Source organism: Gavia stellata, chromosome 27 (assembly GCF_030936135.1).
Source record: "Gavia stellata isolate bGavSte3 chromosome 27, bGavSte3.hap2, whole genome shotgun sequence".
NCBI lineage: Eukaryota > Metazoa > Chordata > Aves > Gaviiformes > Gaviidae > Gavia > Gavia stellata.
This window is the reverse complement of record NC_082620.1, coordinates 6,412,044-6,432,890: the sequence shown is the minus strand read 5'-3', so window position 1 is coordinate 6,432,890 and position 20,847 is coordinate 6,412,044. Positions and strand designations below refer to the sequence as shown.

General features: G+C 47.4%; 1 protein-coding gene across 1 annotated transcript in view; it reads left to right on the top strand.

Annotated features, from left to right (window-relative positions):
- Positions 1-19,612, top strand: part of ACAP3 (ArfGAP with coiled-coil, ankyrin repeat and PH domains 3) — a 93,359-nt gene extending 73,747 nt beyond the window's left edge. Inside the window, exons 11-25 of the mRNA XM_059829863.1 lie at positions 6,419-6,531; positions 11,024-11,075; positions 11,543-11,643; positions 12,084-12,195; positions 12,778-12,986; positions 13,288-13,357; positions 13,491-13,585; positions 14,135-14,349; positions 15,017-15,121; positions 15,523-15,624; positions 17,839-17,931; positions 18,091-18,311; positions 18,474-18,583; positions 18,964-19,074; positions 19,189-19,612. Of these exons, the coding sequence (XP_059685846.1) occupies positions 6,419-6,531; positions 11,024-11,075; positions 11,543-11,643; positions 12,084-12,195; positions 12,778-12,986; positions 13,288-13,357; positions 13,491-13,585; positions 14,135-14,349; positions 15,017-15,121; positions 15,523-15,624; positions 17,839-17,931; positions 18,091-18,311; positions 18,474-18,583; positions 18,964-19,074; positions 19,189-19,336 (1,857 nt within the window). The 3' untranslated portion in view covers positions 19,337-19,612. The remainder of the gene's footprint in view (positions 1-6,418; positions 6,532-11,023; positions 11,076-11,542; positions 11,644-12,083; positions 12,196-12,777; positions 12,987-13,287; positions 13,358-13,490; positions 13,586-14,134; positions 14,350-15,016; positions 15,122-15,522; positions 15,625-17,838; positions 17,932-18,090; positions 18,312-18,473; positions 18,584-18,963; positions 19,075-19,188) is intronic.
- Positions 19,613-20,847: the final 1,235 nt, after the last annotated feature.

Genomic DNA, 20,847 nt, shown 5'->3' with positions numbered 1-20,847 from the left:
CAGAGCTCCATTTGCAGCTTCACACTTCATAGGAAAATAATGCTCACTTCTACAAAAATAAAATCAGCAAGAGGAAAGGAAGAGTCTCAATTTTTATGGGCTACACTGAATATTTGAGTTACCCTCCTGTTGTGCAGAGAGAGAGGAGAGCTTCAGCGTGAAGGCTGGGGGTGCCTTTCTCCTGTTTGGGGGATGCATGTGTGCAAGGACTGCAGTGTGGAATGCATTTCTGCAGAGGCTGAGGCGATAGTCTTGTAGCTTCCCACATTTCTCTTGTGTGTTGAACTGTCTTAAACCACACATGTAATGAGTTTGTACATTTTTATGTGGGCTCAGTTGCTTCAGACGGATGGACAAAGACATGCAGGGCCTGGTGCAGGTTGGGCCACTTAGGAGAAAAATTTTGGATGACTTAGCGCTGGAACACACAGGCCTAAGAATTTTTTCCGATGGGGTATGAGGAGAGAAGCGGTAACGTTTAAACCAGTCCTCCTTAGCAGATCCAGACCTCCCCGAATCCTTCCCCTGCCCCAAAACTGCCAGGCCAGCCTCTGAAAGTGGAAGAATACGGGGCTATATAAAAGCTCCTTTGCAGCCTCATGCCTATTCCCCAGTCCGGAGCAGTGGGAGAAGCAATCGGGCTTCTGTTGCCCGTTTGCAGGGGAGGGGAGGCTGGGGTGCCCAGGCAGAGCTCTCCACCTCAGTTAGTCCAGCTGGTAGGTTACAAACTAGGGGCCATATGGCGCTTCAGCACCCTGAGTCCCGCGGCTGCAGTGGAGCAGGGCGGAAGTACCGGCAAAGGGTGGCTCTGCTCCGGGAAGCTGGAGGCAGCAGACCCTGCGGAAGGCGGATGAGCCTGGCTCTGTCAAGGTCAGGGAGGCATGCGGTGAGCATCTTCCCGTCAACTTTGCTCTGTGTGGCCTGGCTTCTCCCACTCCCCTCTGTGCCCCCATGGCAGCTGTATGATAATTAGCCCTTGCTCTAAGCTGATTGACTGTGAATAGGGGCAGGAGGAGGGGGTAAGCAGGAGGTCCCCAGAGGCCGGTAGACTTCCTTCGCCTTGTGCCCTTTGACGGGAGCCAACGGCAGAGCTTACAGCTTCCCAAAAAGGAGGAGGAGGGGTAAAGGAGAAGGGGCTGAAAAAGAAATCCCTCCTTCCTTGCCAGCCCACGGTGCTTAGCAGAGATGCTACTCTAGAGAGCGAGCAGAGAGAGGACGCACGGAGCTGCTCCCTGCTCTCCAGGCAAGAGCAGCAAAACCTCCCTTGCAGCTGGCATCATGAAGATTTTCGGCAGGCTTGAATACCTCCTGGTAAGGAGACTCCTGCAGGGTTGGTTTGACTTGGGGAAAAAGTTTAGAGGGCACTTTTCCCTGGGGGAGCAGGGATTGTGCCTGTAGGACCTTGCTTGCTGATATGACCCAAAAGCAAGTACAGCTTTATTACTGCAGGAGAGCAAATGTGTTTGGTTCTGTTCCTGGGGTGGAAAAGCTCTGGGGCAGGGCACAGATTTCTGTGCATCATCTGCAGGCAAGCTGCAGAGCAGGGAGATTGTTTGGCATTAGGAAATTCAAGAAACAAAAGGTCTGTAAATGGGGTTTGGCCAGAATGAATGAAAGCTGTCTGCGCAGACCGGGAATGTAGGTGGGGGAGCGCTCCTCCAAATTCCATCTGCCTCTGAGGGTCTTGGGTTGTACGCAGTATATACACGGAGGTAAAAATAGCCGGATAGAGAAAAGCTTGAAATATATTCAGGCACCAGAAGAGAACAGAATGTGCATGCACCAGTGTTTGTGTGGAAGAGGGGGTGTGTGAGCATCTTTAGGGAATGTGAATATTCCCCTGAATTATGTTCTTTTTAGAATTGAATAGCCAAACTGGTCACATAAAATTTTTAACTCACCTCCAGGAGAAGTTCTTCTCAGTGCATGGATGTATACATAACATTGTTAGAGTGTACATAGTGTTATTGTTCAATACTGAGCATCGTTGGTTACTTAAGTAGAGAGGGCACTTTTGGATAAAGCCTTTGTCTTCTGTGAGGGAAAGCATGTATCGCGTGTGTTGTCGCTTATCCTAAATGGTATTGATTGAGAATAAAATAACATGGAGGTTTAGTAGTAAGATATGTTTCTCTGAGTATCTAAAAACACCTGGACTGAAATGATTCGCTGGTCATGATTGCCTAGTTTTGATAGTGTTTTCTATCAGTAGAAATCAAAACATTGTACAGAAAAGGACAGTATTGTTATTTTCACATTGAATCGATACACTGAGAGTAATGCTATGACTTTTCAGGGAGGACCATTTCCATAGTGATTGTATTTTAAAGAATTTTAAAGAAAGGTTCCATCTGTTCTCAGCCAGGTGCTTTGCCCTTTGGGATAGGAAAGAACGTGTAAACAAGAGCTTCCTACTTTTGTGGGCATGTTCTTAGGCAGGGCTCCTTACTCAGAAGGTTCCCCCCTGCCCAAGGATTCCAGGCTGATGAGGGGCATCTTTGCTCTTCATATTAAGAGCGTTCACTGAAGCTGGAGGTTTATTTAATTTCATCTGCCATTTTCTCTGCATGAAATGCTGGCTTCGCAGGAGCGATTGGAAGAGCTTGGCTGGCCTCTGCCATGCAAGCAGTCTCTGTACGTGCTGTGTGGAGGTGGACAAGGGAGTTCTTAACTGAGCGGGTCATGAGGCAACCTTCAAAGGGGGCGTGTTCTTTTTTCTTTTCTCTTTTCTTCTTTTGTGGGTCTCTTTCTGTCTGGGCTGGGTTTTTGCTTTCCACTTGCTGCTTTGAAAGTGTCCACATTAATGTCCTTTTTCACATCCCTATGGATGTGTCTCTTGGAATGTGTTACTTCATTGTTGCTTCAGCAGCATTCAGTGTGCTCCCATGGAAACCATTGTGATGTCATTTCTAAAAGAATATCAGTTCCCAGGCAGCCTCGTGTGTAAACTCAGAGTGACAGGACTGAGAAGGGAGGGGACAGCGAGACAAGATTGGTGTGATTTACTGGAAGTTGATGAAGGAAAGGGAGGCAGATGATGGCAGAGATCTGAGTTCTTATTTTGGAAGACGTCTGATTTATTTTACCAATGTGTGATCCAACATGTCACTGCTGTTGCTAGTTGTGATTGCATATGCAGTTGTAGCCAAAGCCATTCAGATCCCAATCCTAGGAAGCCTTTTCTGTGTCAAGCATTTTTTCATATTACAGAGACAATGAGGTGCAGACTTAATAAATCAGTCCAAACTCATTTAGAGCAGACTTGCCTACTCTGTGTACGTTGCAATGATGGGAGGAATTTGGTAAAAGGTAGTTTATTAATATCATGCATTAAAACCTCACGCAGGAAATGGAAGAAGAGGGGACAAGAGAAAACATGCGTGTGCACTCTCTTACCCTGCTTTGTCAAGGGTTAAGATTTGAATCAAGAAAGTTAGCTTTGAATGTTGCAGAATGGGGAACACATTCCTTCTCCATCAGCACTTCCCAGACATTCCCAGGCTTACAAGGTTGGAAGGCTTATATTTCCTAGTTCTATGTGGAGTCAGACAGCCCACAGATGCGCTGCGTCCCTTGTAAGAGTCAGACTTACTGACAGCACAGTTGATGTGCTTGGCACGAGCTGTGTCCGTCAGCCAGGACTCTTCGACTTATTTCCCAGAACTAACAGAATCAAAATCTTTTTGTCATCAAATAGAACAGATACAGGGACACATTAAGGGCAGGTCTGCCAGTTAAGGAGATTCGTTGTCACACATCTGTGTGTATCCAGCTGTGGCCATGCACTACCATCATGTTTCAGCACCATTGGCAAGATGATCTCAGACAGTTTCTAAGCTAGCTTTGACCTGGAATCAGGTTTCAACAAATGTTCTTGTAACTCTTTTTCCAGAAATTTGTCCTCTCTTTTCAATGGCTGCGGTAAGAAAGTTCCCTGTATGGGCTACAGCAAGAAGATGTGCCTAGGAATCCATTGTTTCAGCCCGTAGTTTAAGCTCACTCTAGTGTGCTGGAAGTTTCACAACTGCACTTGCCATGATTTTTGCCTTTCAGCTCCCGGAGCCATTTCTGTACATTTCCCTTCTGGCCTTTGCCTGGCAGTGAAAGGAAAAAGGATACTGATCCAGGGGACAATTTCTGGATTTTTTTTTTTCCACCCTGTCCCTTACTTTGTCTCTCAACACTCTCAATAACTTTGTAGTAAAGACTTCAGGTGCTTCTGAGCAGAGTGCAATGGAACAGAACAAAGTGCCCCTGAGGATCAGACTGCCCCATGCCCCACGGGTAACAGGCAGACTGCTCCTTATCCCTCAGATCTCTCTCTTGATTCGTACCTCCTTTACAAGTCCAGCTTACAGCTCTGGTCGATGTGTTCTGCCCTCAACTGCCCTGCAGTAGTTCTGTTGATAGTAGTGGAGTTGCTCAGGAACTACGCCAGCAGAAATATGAGCAGAATTTGGCCTGGGGATGTTTCCTAACCAACGAGAGAACAAGGAAGAGAAGTATCTTCAGAGTAATGCAAACACCAGCCATTCTTCCCAGCAATGTGTTTCTATCTTTGGATATCATCCAGATGGCTCTTTGTCTTAGCTGTATATGTGCTTGGTGTGTTTGTGTGTAATTTTCTCCTTCTAAAACTGGGCTTCGTGGAGGTTAGAGTTCCTTCAAAGGCAAGGAACAACTCCATGTGCCTTCAGCTATTCCGCTTTAGCCATTCCGTTTGTAGAGAGATGTAATACAATACAGACTCAATGAGGTTAAATTCACACCTGGCTTGACTCCACTGATTTTTACTGGATTTACTCTAGTGATGTGTATGGCCCATCTGTTCCTCCTGCACTCATCAACAATATATCCTTCTTACCATCACACTGCTTGATTATATCAGGACAGCAGAAGTCAGGTTTATATTTAGACCCTCCCCCTTATTTTTGCCTCTTCCACAAAGTGAGGCACAACTAAGTGGTCATTTATAAGATGTGCTTGGAAGGGTTTTGCCCTACACTTGCTATGCACTTTTCAACAAAGTCCAGATTTTTGGATGTTTGCATTATTTATTATAAACCAGTGCAGATTCTCATCAAATTTATAGAATTGTCACTTCGGGGCAGCTCTACAAAAAATACACATTCAAATATCTACGAGTTAGAGGAAAATTCCCTCTAGCCTTTGTTTGCAATATGTACATGAAAGACATCTGCAAAAGAGGGCCCCCATGGGATTCAGCCTCTTATGGCAAGAAAATTTGGGGCTGAGCAGACCTCTCTTAATTGGGTGCCTTACAGCAGTTTCTAGTGTCTAATTGGGCATCATGCTGTCTTTCCAAGGAATGACTCAGTCCTGTCCCATTATATCTCCTCCTTCTGTATCAGTATTATTTGTATTATGACACCTCCCAGGCAAGCTTGCATCTCTGAACATGAAAATAACTCATCTTAATGAGAGTGAAGTGCACGTTGCTTAGCAACACAGCATCACAAGGGTCTTCATATGCTGAGCTAGGAAAGGCACTTAACTTAATGGGGCTGTTTTCACTGCACTGTTGTGTCTTTGAACCAAGTAGTACAGGGAGAAATATTTGCGCTCAAGAGAGAGGGAGGTGTGGGTAGACTGCATCGTTAGAGTGGAACCAGTGTGCAAAGAGACAATGTGCCTTAGTTCCCCAGGTTAGAGGGGAAAATCATTTCGGTTTCATGACCTAGTTTCTCTTGGGAAGGAGGCAGACCACTGCCCAGGGAGAAGGATCCCGTGTTCTGTGAGAGCAGCTGCTCTTCTCTCTGCTCTGTCTTGCTCACCAGCTGTCAGAATCCATGAGATCTATCAGATGAATCAGTGCCAAACCTGACAAATCAGCTCTGACTGGTAGCATGGCATAGAGAATTGAGTGAGCACAGATTGGAGATGGCATATGATGATAGCTAATGAAAATGGAATTGATAAGTCTTCCCCTCTAGAAATCATCATGCCTGTTTTCCTTGTGTGAAAAGACTGGGGTTTGTTCTGTTCCTGGCCCCTTGCAGAGCGGGGGGTGGCAGTAGAATTGCTAACTCACTTGGCAGCGAAAAGGACCTCTATTGCTTTATTTCCCATTGCAGACGGCCCCAAATGTTGGGAATTTTTAGCCCTCGCGATGATAAGCTACCTGCCTTTCTCCTTAGCAGCTACCAGAGGGGGGAAATACAGCACATATAGTACTTTCCTCCGAACAATAGGGACAGATAAGCTTACTGGAATGAAGATAATTCATGACTGCAGCCCACTAAGGCATAGGGATATGCTGTGACAGACAGCTCTGCCTGAACCTTAGGATCTTGATGGAGATTTTTTTTTTTCCTCTTGATGCTTTGATTAGGCTCATCTCCATCTTGGTCCTGGAGAGTGCAGTCATGTTAGAGTCTCAGTCTCTTTTTATTTGCAGGACTTCTCCTACGATGACTCAAAGGTGGAGTTTAATGTTGATGCCCCGAATGGAGTGGTGATGGAAGGCTACCTCTTCAAAAGAGCTAGCAATGCTTTCAAAACATGGAATCGGTGAGTAATAACTCATATTCCATTTGATATTTGGGCTAAGACTCTGAACACAGCTAATACTGCCTGCACAGGAACACACTTCACTTTTAGTGAGATCATAGCAACTGTTATCATCACTGGGAGGATTCTGAGCTAAGTAGTTAAAAGCTACATGGTTAAAATAGTTAAAATGAGGTTGGTTTGATAGTTTGTGCATATAGAGATGCTTCCTTTAAGAGTATTTTGTATGCAGTTTGAGGGAGGGGATCCTCTCTACTCAGCACTGGTGAGGCCACACCTGGAGTACTGTGTCCAGTTATGGGCTCCCCAGCACAAGAAAGATATGGACTTACTGGAGGTGGTCCAGTGAAGGGCCACAAAGATGATTAAGGGGCTGGAATATCTCTCATATGAGGAAAGGCTGAGAGAGCGCTTGAACTGTTCAGCCTGGAGAAGCGAAGACTCGGGCGGGGTGGATCTCATCAATGTGTACAAATTCCTGACGGGAGGGAATGGAGAAGAGGGAGCCAGACTTCCCAGCAGTGCCTAGTGACAGGACAAGAGGCAACGGGCACATAAAAAATGTGAAATTTAATCTGAACACAAGAAACAGCTTTTGACTGTGAGGATGGTCAGGCAGTGGAGCAGGTTGCCCAGAGAGGTTGTGAAGTCTCCATCTGTGGAGATATTCAAAAACCACCTGGGCACAGTCCAGGGCAACCTGCTCTAGCTGGCCCTGCTTGAGCAGGGGGGTTGGACTAGATGGTCTGAAGAGGTCCTTTTCAACCGAAGTGATTCTGTCATTCTGCTCAGAACCTGTTGGCTGCAAGTAAGATCAGAACCTGAAGCCATGTTAGCATAACACTGCGTCTGAGTAAGTCCTCCCAAGAGAAACAGTATCTCGAGAGATTAATGTAGCCTTATCAACACACTAACCTGGCTGTGTGCCGCCAAGTCAGCTCAGAGCAAAAGAGGAATAAGCATCTGCTTGATTGCAATGGTGTTTTAAGATCACATAAATTTTCTGCCAGCACGTTATAACTCATGTGCTGAGCTTGCAAAGCCGCATGCTTTGCAGATCTTTGGTGTGTTGGAGACATGTACATTAATCAGTAAGAGCTAGCTGCTGTGTAGTTTATGTAAGTGATTATTATTTTCCTGTTCAAAACCAAGTATGCTTCTTTCTGTGAAGCTGCATATTCCTCTTAGCTGCATCATGGAATGAGCCAGCTCATATTTTGCTGCGTTTTAGTAAATGCCAGGGAAAAAAAAAAGGAGTGCCTTCCACAATGGAAGAATGACCAGGTTCCATGCAGGGAAGACAGGGCACAGTGCAGCTCGGGTCTTGCCCTAGGAAAGCTATAAATTCATAGCAATTAAGAGAAATGCCCTAACACAGCAGGACATGCCATGAGTATCAAACCTGTCTATTCTGGGATGGGGAGATATATGAGAGTGGAAATATCAGCTGTGCTGTCAGGAGCTGAGAAATGGCTTTCTGTGCACTGACCCTGCTCTTAATAATTTATAAATATTTCATCTGATAGGCCACTGGGAATGCCAGGCTCATATGCCTCCTGCACTAGTCAGGAGTCTCTACAGCTGCCAGAGACCTCGGGAAAGTGGAAGCAAAGGTTTCATGTTCTAGCCTCGCTCGATATTTGTGTGTTTAGTTTCCCTTGAGATAGGCAATGGGTTTCATACAAGGTTGTGCGAAAGGATTCAAACCCTGCCAGTGCGTTTCTAATGCATGAAATCAATGCCTTTTTGACCTACGTTTCCTCCTCTCACATAACAGGGAAATGATCCAATATTAAGATCTCTTTTACTTGGCTATGGGATACATTCAAAGTATAGACAACAGCAAGGCTGAAATGTGCTGTTGTTAGACTTTGGAATAAATAAACGCTAAATGGTTCAGTGAACAGTTTGTAGTATGCACAGAAACTGCCTATATTTGCATGGAAAAAAGACTTGAAATTATTAGAGATCTCTGAATTGGTTAGATAAGCGATTCCTTCTCTTTGAAGCTTCCTCTAGTACTAAGGAGATTCCAGGCAAATTTAGTCTAATTTTGTTACCCCTCAGGCTCTCTGGTCCCCTGACAGTTAAGTACTAAGTCTGCACTTGGAGGAACCAGAAACCACAACAGCAGCTAAAACACAGCGCATCACGCTGTTTGATTTTGGCGCTCACAGGCTCTTGCCCTGGGAAGGTGTCTCAGCTGAATTTTTACCAGCCTTCTAGGATTTCCTGCTTGGGGTTTCCTGAGCGAAGCATAGCCTCGGTCCACAGTCGCATGGCTGCTCTCACTGACACCACACGTCCTTGCGGAGCAGAAGGTCGTTCCAAAATGTGGCAGGCTAATGTCAAGACCTGTGCTTGGCTCTTGTGATAGAGATGAACGGTTCCAGGCAACTCCATTCTCCTGGCAAGTCCCCTGGCTGTGAATTGAAGGGTCACTCTAAAGAGCACTTATCCTGGAGGGAACATGACCCTCTGGGACTTTCTGGTTTTCCTGATGTCTGAAGTAATGTTAGTGTCAAGGGCTCCCAAGTTTTCCCTGTCCTCCAAATGCCAGCTATGCTCCCTATATCCTCCTACATCCCAGTCATACAGTCTGTATCCTCCCCACAGCCATCTCTGTCTCCTCAGTCCCACCTGCTCTTAGCCGTATCTACCCGCATCTTAGCTATTCACAGCTCCTGCAGCCTACTCATCACCTTCTCGCTGTCACTCAGCTATTCACTGTTAGTGCCTCCCCCTCATGTGAACAGGAGGCGGCCGAGAGAACAGCAACATCCACAGTTCAGGATATCAGGCTAAGAGCCGGTACCAGGCAGAAATGCATGCTCTGCGCTGGCGAGCAGGAGAGCACTGCTGCGAGGAGCAGAGACCAGAACCTGAGAGAGGAACTTTCTGCTCAGCTTCATGTGACAGCAGAGCTCCTTGAGAATGGACTGCTACTGTCACAGCAGCACAGAATGATGCAGAACCATATCAGCTCATCAAAATGGGCTCCCACATAGATGGGATGGCCTCCAGTTACCTGTATTTTCCCGTTTCTCCACAGACATGTCAAGTCCTTTTGTTGTCTTTTATCTCTGTTTAATATTTTAGCAATGACAAAAGAAAGAGAATCCTGTCTCGTTTTCCCAGGGAACCTAGTTCTTTTGCAAACAGAGTATGTAATACATGCTCTAAGTATCAGCTTGCTGCAAGCCTCTGACTCCTTATGCTCAGGTTGCGCCAGGGGAGGTTCAGGCTGGATATTAGGAAAAATGTCTTTCCTGAGAGAGCGGTGAAGCACTGGCAGAGGCTGCCCAGGGAGGTGGTGGAGTCACCATCACTGGAGGGGTTCAAGGAACATCTCGATGAGGCACTGTAGGACATGGTTTAGTGGGCATGGTGGGGTTGGGTTGGTGGTTGGACTTGGTGATCTTACAGGTCTTTTCCAACCTTAGTGATTCTGTATTCCAGTACCTTCTTCCTGAAGCTTAGTGATGGTCATGGCTTCCGTTGCCCTCCGTGAAGATGATCAGGTTGCTAAAACTTAGGCTGTATCTTGGGATGAGGAGGTGACTTGTGGGTTTGGATTTAGCACTGAAGATTAAGACATTAGGGAAGTATCTCAGCATCACATGGACCTTGTGTAACTTGTATTTTAATGGAAAGCTGCTAGCCAGTGATTTGTTGCCTCCGAAGAAGGTAGACTCCCTTCACACGTGCCTATCCTTGCTCTAGCCATGGGAAATGGGAGCTTTGGCATTGTTTGGGCTCCCACGGGCTGTAGTGGGTACAGAGAAATCAGCCTGGTGGGTAGCATAGCCTATATAAACAGCAAGGTGTGCAACTCATTCGTATTATTTTCTCCAGCACTGTTAGTAGAGCTGCCAGTTAGCAGGGGTTTCTGAGATGGGTTTTTCTTTTTCCTGCCTGGAAGTTTCTTCATCATGTCAAGGAATTTCTGGCTTGCCTTATGACAGCCTGCTTGGAGAGGCAGCAGACACACTGCATCTGGCATGGCATGTGCAAGTAATCCAGCTTTCCCAGTAAATGTCAAGTATGCCCTCTGTGCACGTATGCAAGTACAAGTGTGCCCTAACCAGTGCAACGTGTCCCACAGGCACTGGGTTTACTACCTGTGCCAGGGCCAGTGTGCACACACAGACTTCTGCCCCAGGAATCCCAGGCAGTGATATGGGACTGTCCTACTCCTTTGTTTCTTCCCTTCTTTCCTTCCTTCTCGCTATACATTGACATATCTAGAACGCTTGCCATCACAGCATCTCAATGCCAGGAGTCATTCCCTAAGGCTGTAAATCCTTTGTTTGCTCTCTGAGGGAGGGCACTGGAGAAGTGTGAGCTTTTCTTGAGACATCACTTTCCAGCTTCTTGGAATAAATTACACTTTTTTAAATGCAGAGACATCCTGCTCTGCCACAGAACAAACTGCCTCTTTGTAGCTCAGCTGTTCATGTGTTCTGATGTCTGTCTGTCTGTCTTCCCTCAGGAGGTGGTTCTCCATACAGAACAGTCAGCTGGTGTACCAGAAAAAGCTAAAGGTCAGTGAGGCCACCCCAGATGACACCGGCAGATTAGCCAAGTTGGCTGGTATCCTGCTTTGTTGGGGACCTCTGTACCATGGCGGGGGAGTGGGGTGGAAGGAGTGGGGAGGGGAATTGGATCAGAAGGACAGCAAGCCCGTTCAGGCATTATTGTGCTCCAAACTTAGACTGTACTGAGAACTAAGTGACAGCAGATAGTGTTTGTGGTGATGTAAATATTCCTGTTCAGCAGAGGAAGGTGGTGAAGTCCCCGGTAAGCCTGTCACTTCATGTGCGTGTTGTCCCATGCTTTGATTCTGTATAACCCCTTCTTATTGCCCTCGAGTTACCCGGTGGTAGGCTGGCTCTGCTCTTTCTGGGCTCAGTGTACGCTAACCAGCAGGGTTGGGAAGGAGTTTTCTGAGAGGCCTGATTACGACGCAGGTTCAGGGAGCCAACAGAGCCACTTGTTCTCACCCTTTCAGGATGTCCTCACGGTAGTGGTGGAAGACCTGCGGCTCTGTACTGTCAAGCCATGTGAAGACATAGAGAGGAGGTTTTGCTTTGAGGTCGTCTCACCTACCAAGTAAGTTTGGTGGCTTCCCTAGGCCATCCTCACAGTAGCTGGACTGTGCATGGAACTGCAGGGGATAAGATTTGAGCAGATGCTGCCCTGGGCTATTAAATGTTGACTGGGAGATACCACTGCCTATACTCCAGAGTCCCTATGAAGTTCATCAGACATCAGCGTAAGCCAGATCTAGGCCACACGTACCTAATATACATGTAGACAGTGAACCTGGCAATGGTCAGCTTTTCAAAACGGCTAGCAGACCTGCCTGGAGTTTTTGAAGAGGGAACACCTCTGACAGTGCAAGCCTGTAGGATTAATTTTTGCCCCTTTGCCTGTCAGATCAAGGTGCTGCCCCCACTGGAATGTCTACACTGAGGATGAAGTGGAATAATTTCGACCAAAAGGTGCACCCTGTCCTTTTGCTCTTTCCAACTGATTTCCTTCCTTCACAGGAGCTGCATGCTGCAGGCTGACTCGGAAAAGCTGCGTCAGGCCTGGATTCAGGCGGTTCAAGCTAGCATCGCTTCTGCATACCGGGAGAGTCCTGACAGCTACTATATCGAAGTGAGTGAGGGGGTCATGAAAGATCCACAGTTGTGTCTCAAAATCCTGATAGTGGCCTTTTGGGCTGTGGCAGTTCCAGCGTGTGTGGGTGGACCATTTGGAAATACTCTTCTGCTCTCAAGGAAGGGAACTGATGTCAGTGCTAACTCAAAGGCAACAATTGTTCACCAACCAAAGCCACACTTACAAAGCTGGGCTGAGGGAAAGGCAAGGCTTTAAATCAGTGTTGTCCTGACATCTTCACTTTCCTGCCATCACTCTCTGGATTGATGTTCCCCTAGGAATTACGTTCCCCTGGGAAGAGCTTGCTCCCTAGCTGGGACGAGTGCAAGCAAGGCACCGTGACAGCAAGTAGTTTGCCAGAGGATGTTCTGCCTGCCGCCCGTGCTCCCAGGGCAGGGATGGGGTGCAGCGCTGTCTTGTGGCAATAGTGAGATTAGTGAGGCTTTACCCCTTCCCTTCTTGGACTAGCCCTAGTTTATTCTTCTTCAGGTACCGCTTCCTGTCAATGCCTCTGCTATGCAAAGCTCTGGTTCATTCCACAGTGCTTTGCAGAATCCTAGAACCCTTTTTTCCCTGCAGAGACTGGACCGGACTGCTTCCCCATCAACTAGCAGCATTGATTCTGCTACCGACTCCCGGGAGCGCAGTGTGAAAGGAGAGACCATCTTGCAGAGAGTGCAGAGCATCCCTGGGAATGACCAGTGCTGTGACTGTGGTCAGCCGGATCCTCGCTGGGCCAGTATCAACCTGGGCATTCTGCTGTGCATTGAGTGCTCCGGTATCCACAGGTACCATGTGCATGTGTGCTCTGTGCTGCCAGCCAGGGATGGATTGCAAGCTCCTGGAAAAAACGGTGGAGCCTGAATTACAATTGACTATAATGTTTGTACAGATAGATTCAAAAGTAATTGCATGCTGTGGTGCCTGTGTGTGCAGATATATATGCGTATGCATAAAACTCTCTGCTACAGCTACGTCTGTATAGATAAATACGTAAGAACTGGGTTGATCTTGTTCATCTTATGATGCATGAGCAGTTCTGTTCTGAGACATGTAACCATTTCGGTTTTCTTCCTTTTGGACAAATAGGAGTCTGGGTGTTCACTGCTCCAAAGTCCGATCTCTCACACTGGACTCCTGGGAGCCAGAGTTACTAAAAGTGAGTGTTGGCTTTTAACGGCAAGAGATAGACAAATGATGGACATGGAGGGAGTCTTACTTGGTGGCGGGCTAGTCTAGAGGGAAGGTAGCTCCTCACCAGAGGATTTCATTTGTTCCCTGTTGCATTGCAGCTGATGTGCGAGCTGGGGAACAGTACCATGAATCAGATTTACGAGGCACAGTGTGAAGAGTTGGGACTTAAGAAACCAACAGCAGGGAGCTCCAGGTGAGTCTGAGTGCACACGCTGGCCCGCTCAGTCCTGTGGAAAGCTATCCATCTGCACAGTAAACCCAATACCCTAAGCTCTCTGGAAAGTCAGATTAAGAGTGTGAGGCCCTTCACTGAGGGCCCAGACTACCTCGAGTACACCTACCCTGGCCCGCTCCCTCTGTAGCTAGCCTGAGCTTGACTCTCAGAAAGGTCAGTGGGGCATTACCAGCCAGGAACCTGGTGAAACGTGCTCGGGAACCAGGGCTTGCGGGGTTTACACCTCTCTGAGACCTTACCAATACGTGTAACTGAAGCACATGGTGTTGCCTAGGGCTGAACATCACGTTCCACTCTCAGCTACACACTGCACTTCTTAGTTTTGCTTTGAAATGGGAGATATTTTTAGGCTTGAGAAACTCTCCCTTCTTAATACAGGCCTTGATGATTTTTAGGACTCAAAGCCAGGTTGGTAAAATGACCCAGAGCAGCTTCATCTCCTTGTGGCTGTTTGCTTTAGGCGAATCATGTGGCGCCATGCACAGCTTTATGCTGTTCTTCTCTTAGGCAGGACAAGGAAGCCTGGATCAAGGTAAAGTATGTGGAGAAGAAATTCCTGAAGAAGCTGCCAAATGGGGAGACTCTAACAGAGAATGAGCGGAAACCTCGACGCTGGTGTGTGAAGAAGTGCCAGAGACACAACAGCACCACAAAAGCACCCACGGCTCGTAGAAAGTACCGCCATGAAGCAGGCAACGCATCACCAGCCATGTTGTCATCAGGTGGGAACCTCCCTTGCCCAGTCCCCATGCAGAGCTGTGCTGGCCTGCCCACCACTCTTTGTAGCTGGGTACGCGACTGCCCTAATAACGTGGGGTCCTGTCTTTCTCCAGGACTGCAGCCTGCCAGAAGTATAAGCAAAAATGCTGTTGCACAAACTGTGTTGACACAGGTCTTTAGAACCATTTCCTAACATTTTCCATCTGTTTAAGGAGGTTCTTGTGGCTAAAGGAGGAGATCATTACGCTAGGGTGATCCAGCAACTTCTAAGCTTGCTTTGTGCGTTTTCTTTTGTATTCCAGCCTCCCGCTTTTTAAAAAGTTTCAAATCCTTTTATTTTTACCTGCCTGGTCTGTAAGAGAGGCCATGCTTATGAAGGGTTCTGGCTGCTCAAAATGCTCTGGGATGACTTTTGGTGGTTGGACTTGATGATCTTACAGGTCTTTTCCAACCTTAATGATTCTGTGACTTGGTCTGCAGTGTATCCCCCCTACGATCAGCTCTTTGTTATATTTTGATGGTGTACATGAGCACGAGTATGGCACTGGATGCATCTGGGGTGCATTGAACATGCAAGCTCAGCCTGTGTAAACACAGCTGTAGAAATGTCTCATTTGTTCATTTGCATGATATTAACTACGTATTTCAAAATCTCTCTGTGTAAAATAGCAGCTACGCTGGAGAGGAAGTTCCGTCGAGATTCCCTCTTCTGCCCTGATGAGCTGGACTCTCTCTTCTCCTACTTTGACACTGGTGCTGGCTCCGGCCCACGCAGTAAGTACAGAGAAAGTGTCTCTGCTTCTGGCGCGCTTTACCTCCCAGCTCTTCTAGGGCATGTGCATTGCACCAGACCTAAGGCAAGGTATCGGTCTCACTGGAGAGAGGGTAAATACTTCAGAAGAGTGATGGGGAGTTAGTTGCACAAACTTGAGCCCATTGGTCTTCTATTGCACTTTTATTTTAATATCCTAGCCAGTCAGTCTGTGGTCATTCTGGTGGATGGGATTTTTTCCCAACATCTTTTACTCCCAGACTATGCATTCCATTGGCTTTTTTCTGGTTTTAGTTTTGGCTTTTAATTTTTTTCCTTTTTTAGCAAGTCTTACTGCGGACAATTTTTTCTTTTTGTGTTTGTGACGATGAACTCCCCTCATATTCCGTCCACCTTCCTCTAGGTGCCAGCCACATCTCTATGCAGCATCCGCTAACAGGTGGCCCATGGAGTGGCAGTGGCATTGGTCCCGGTGGGAGCGGTACGCCGTTCCTCCTGGACGGAGGTAAGGTGACGCTCTGGCAGCTAGCAGCAAAAGAGACACCCAAATTTTACTTGTTCCAAACCAAGCTTCAGAGGCAGCTACTTATTTTTCTTTCAGCCAAATGATTGGAACCCATACGTTACCAGTTCTGTGTGGGAAAGACAGGCTGGCAGGCTTTCCAAAGGCAAAAAGCTTCCTAGGGTTTCCAGAAGTCAAATTACTACATCTTAAAGGAACAACTGTCCCTCAGATGAGATAAAGGATCCAACCCCATACATGTGGGATGTCATGGCAAATAGGAAGTAAGAAGTATTTACTTCAAATGCCCCACTTCTGTCACAGGCTCATCGTGTGGTCCATTATACTCAGCTGAGGAATGGTAACTTTTTAAAACTTAGCTCAGTTGCTTGTTATTGTATGAACTTATGAGAAATATTAAAGGTCCTGAGTCAGCACAGCAGAAAATCACAGACTTTCCTACAGGTACATGTTATCTCTTGAAATCAGTGAAGAAGGTGCTTTAGTGCTTGTCTGAATCAGTCCCTTAAGGGCTATTCCAATTCCAAGGAATTCAGCATTATTACTCAACAGAAATAATACTTGGGAGATGCAAGACTTCAGAATTGCTCAACAGCCTTATCTTGTTCCTGTGGAAGAAAATAGGAATTTTATCACTGATTCAGTGGGAACAGAACTGGGAATTTGGTGTATTAATATTCATGTGATACGAGCCAGATCCTCCTTTTTTGCTTTGATGTAAAGCTAGAGCAGTGCCATGTGGCCTCACAGGAGTCGCTCTTTACTTGTACTGACATAATGGAGAGCATAGTCTCACCGAGCAGTATGTTGGCTTTCTTCAATAAACAGCAATGATTTTTCTGACAGCAAATCCAAAAAAAGATAGGGATGATATGTGCCACTTTAAACCTTTCCTGTTGTAGCTTTATTATCTCCTTTGGCTGTTGGATAGTGCTGAGGGATTACTTGGGAGCCATGATTTCAGGACCACTGATTTAGAGACAGTTCTTTATGTGGGCCCTAGTTGTAGCTGCTCTGAAGATTTCAACAGACAGCCTTTAAGATTAAGGTGTCTTGTTCTGCTGTGGTTTTCAAGGCTCTGATCTTTAGTTCTTGCAGGCTTTCCTGCTATTACTCTTTGCAAAGACTACTCAGCTCGTATTTTAGAAACACTTTGTCAGCTACAGCCTGGCTTGTTTTTCTTTCTAATCACAGTGGTTTGAGTGTAGGTCTTGGGGTAGATCATGGGGACTTAACCTCTTGAGTTCTGGGAGGAGTGACACTCCCAGCCCTTACAGGCATTGGGAAGTTAAAAGCAGTGAGAAGCTGAGTCCAGCCAGAGATCCCAAGGGGGCCGGGCATCCCTCAGGACAAAGGTGATGGGCCATCCCTGTTCCCGCAGGGGCAATTCCTGCACGTGCTTCTTCCTTCCTTTCTGTCCTTTTCTTGACTGCTTTCGGGTGCAAGCTGGGAAAGGTACGAAGTTGCTCTGCCACTGACACATTGTGTGTCCTTGGACAAATTGCTTCATCTCTTCATGCCTCCATTTCTTGTATGTAGTCAGCTGCCTTGTAACATTCACCAGCTAAGCAGGGAAGGTGGGAAGCACTGTGAGGAAAGGGAAGGGACGTCTGTGAAGGTGAATGAGCCGATGGATGGTGCTTTAAGAGTTTGGCTTGAGATACACACTATTGATATTATTTGTCCCAATCACGGTCAATAATCTGTCACAAGAACAATGCAATGGCAAGTGCCCCGGTGACAACTGAAAAGCTCTGAGGAGACCATGGATAGAGTGGAAACTGAGATTATTAGTGGTAAAAGCAGAGGGGTGTCTTTATTTGCTTACGACACTGCATTACCTGCTGCAAAGCTGTCTCTGCTGCTGCTCTGCTCCAGTCTACGTCACGACGTCCCTCATGGATAGCAGGAAGGGCTGTCCTCAACAGTCCAAAGTGCCATGGCAGTGTTGGAGCATCCCTGCATGAAGGGCAGCGTGGGGACACGGACACCATAAGGCTTTGCAATTTTTCCTGGGCAGTTTTATTGAGCGGGGCTAAATGGGATAGCAGTCCCCCTCTCCCTTGCCAGCAGTGCCTGGTGCAATGTGTGTGTGACGTTCTGCGCAGCCCTTTTCCCCTGTGGTCTCAGCTGTGCCTGGTACTGGAATGCCTGTGTATTAAAATGGGCTTGGTTTGTCTTCTGTTGGCCCTGCAGGTCTGAGCAGTGACAGTGGGCTTGGAGGAAGCACAGATGGCAGCACTGATATCCTGGTGTTTGGCTCTGTGGTGGACAGCGTGACAGAGGAAGGTGGGTGTCACAGGCTGTTGATGGAAGTGGGGGGAGGCAGCTCGTGCTAAGGCAGGATGGGTGGTCAGGACTGTCTGGAGCCAAGAACAACAGGGAACATAAGAAATTGGAAATGCGAAGCTTTGGGCTCATCTCTCTCCATCCTTTTCTGCCTCTTAGAGTGCGAGGTGTCAGAGGAGTCAAGTGGTGAAGCAGAGATTGAACAGGAAGCATCAGATTTGGAGGACCTGAGGGAGCTGCATCCTGGCTTGTTGATCTACAAGGCAGCACAAGCCCGAAACCTGCCTCTCATGGCAGAAGCACTGGCACACGGTGCTGAGATCAACTGGGTGAATGATGAAGATGAAAACAAAACTCCTCTGATTCAAGCTGTGATGGGGGTACGTTGTGCTAGTGGCTGGGAGGCCGCGTTTGGGAATGTGAGGTCTTGACTCTAGTTCAGAGTGCACTGACAACAGGCAGCTTACAGCCTGGTACGTGCTGATGCATCCTCTCAGTACTGCTGGCTGAATTTATTTAGAAATTCCCCTTTACCTTGCCAGGGCTCTTTGATAGCCTGTGAATTCCTGCTGCAGAATGGGGCAGATGTTAACCAAAGAGATATCCGAGGCCGGGCTCCCTTGCATCATGCCACATACCTAGGCCATACTGGGTAAGTTCTCTGCACGTTGCTCTGACGTGCTCCATCACCCTTGGACTGAGATTCAGTGTTAACACTGAGAGTCATGGGCTGAGGTGGGCAAGGGAGCTGGCTTTTGGTGAACTGGTTATTGGCAAAACGTGCCTTTTTGTATCACATCAACAATTTGATTGTCTTAAGGGTAATTGCCCCCGTGGTGATAGATAGGGGGTGATTGGGCCCCTGTACACCTATTCCTTTCTCCATGCCACTGCAGCATTGCCTGATTTTTTTTAGACGAATATAAGTGAAGCTGTGCCTGCCCATGGAAGGGCAGTGCCCTCTGTCCCCTCCAGTGCGGGGTGGGGGAGCTGGGATTTCTGCTCTGATGGTCTTTTCTTTCCTTTCTGCAGTCAGGTCTGCTTGTTCCTCAAGCGAGGGGCAAATCAGCATGCGGTGGATGGCGACGGGCAGGACCCGCTCAGTATTGCTGTCCAGGCAGCCAATGCAGACATAGTTACCTTGTAAGTGCAGCCAGGACTTTCTAGTGCCTGTCTACAGGAACACTGCCTGTAAATAGCCATCAGGGAAGGAATAACCAAACCTCTCTCCCTTGTGCTTTCTCTGTTTCACTCTAGGCTGCGTCTGGCTCGAATGAACGAGGAGATGCGAGAAGCAGAGGGCCCCTTTGGACAACCAGGTCAATATCCCAGCAACAGCCCTACTGAGCTGCAGTACAGGAAGTGTATACAGGAGTTCATCAGCCTTAATATAGATGAGTGTTAGTGACGACTCCCCCACCTCCCCTTTGCTGTCTTGAAGTTGGGCTGAATTTCTAGAAGCCCTGAGAGCCCCATCCTTGGTATATTGGTGTTTCTTGCAGATTGGTCTGTTTTTGATGCCTGCACATATAGGTTGAGATGCACACAGGAAGGAAAAGGGGCCTTTCCTGTTAGCGTTAAGTTCTCATGCTTGACTACTGGATGGTTGATTTTCTGTAGGAGACTCCTAGGGCATAACCACAGACCATGGCGTGTGGACCTGAGTGTGTGAAAAGTATGGGAGGCGAATTTAGCATTAAAAAAAAAAACAAAAAAAAAAAAAAAGAAAAAGAAAAGAAAGAGACGAAAAGGAAACCCTCTATCACCAGGAGAAACCCACCAACAGTACAATCAGACGAACCTGTCTCCGCTTCAGTGTAGTTACCGTGCACTGAGTTCTCGTCTGAACAGTTTGGAAGGGATTCTGACGTGGAGCCCTCTCTCCTGGCAGCGTGACAGCAGCCTGCTCTCTCACGGGGCTGCTGCAGCGTCTGGGAGCTGCTGGGGCCAGTTTAGAAAACTAAAAGATGACCTCTAAGTCAGGAACAGGCTGTTTTGTGGGGCAGAGATATTTTGCTCCAGAAGGCACAACAGAAGGGGTAGGATTGAGAGCGATGGCTACTCACCTTAATTGCTCTCAGGACTATACCAGCTACGCTCCCCTTTTTTTGCCTTTGGTTAGCTGGTCAAAGCCATAGCTCGCCTGCTTCCTAGGTCAAGATGATGCAATCTGCACAGTGTTACGGAAGCAGCAGTGCTAATTTTTTGAGGCTGGGAGAAGCTTGTCGCTGGCGATGGGCTTTCTGTCAGGGAAGAAAAGCCACGTCCAACTCCCACTGCCTAAATAGCTGGCTGCACGATGCAATTTGACTTTGGTTCAGTTTGTTTCCTGGTCACTTCAGATTTCTGACTTAGCATCTCTGTGAAGGAGACTTCTACTTGCATGTGTATCCCTCTGTGCTCTCCTCCCGCATGCTGAAGCATGTGAGTAGGGCGTCTCAGCAGCTGGCCCAGGGGCTTTTGAGTTCCCCAACTCCAATGACCGGCAGAATCTTCTTCTTTTTGTTTCTTTCCTTTTTCTTGCATTATTCTTTGCTGGAGTGGGGGAATGTGTTCTACTTAGAGCACTTTGTTGCTATGTTTATGGACTGTGTTACAGGAGTCATGCTACAGTAGCTCTGCAGAGATGCTGCAGCCATGTAATCCTGTCTCAGGAGGGCTTACAGAGCACGCGTACCACTGGCAGATTATCCTCTGGCTGGGAATGTGGATGCCAAGCTGAGGTGTGCTCCTGTAATTCAGAATGCCCTCAACTGCCATTGACATCAGAGTTCTTAAGGACTCGTGGGTGGCGGTCCACAAGTGGTGTTTGGCCTGCCTGGGCACCTGGGCTGCTGGCTCCGGGGCTGGGCCATAGTGCCTTACCGATAGCGCTGGGATCTTGAGGGCATCAAGATCTCGCAAGGAACGCAAGAA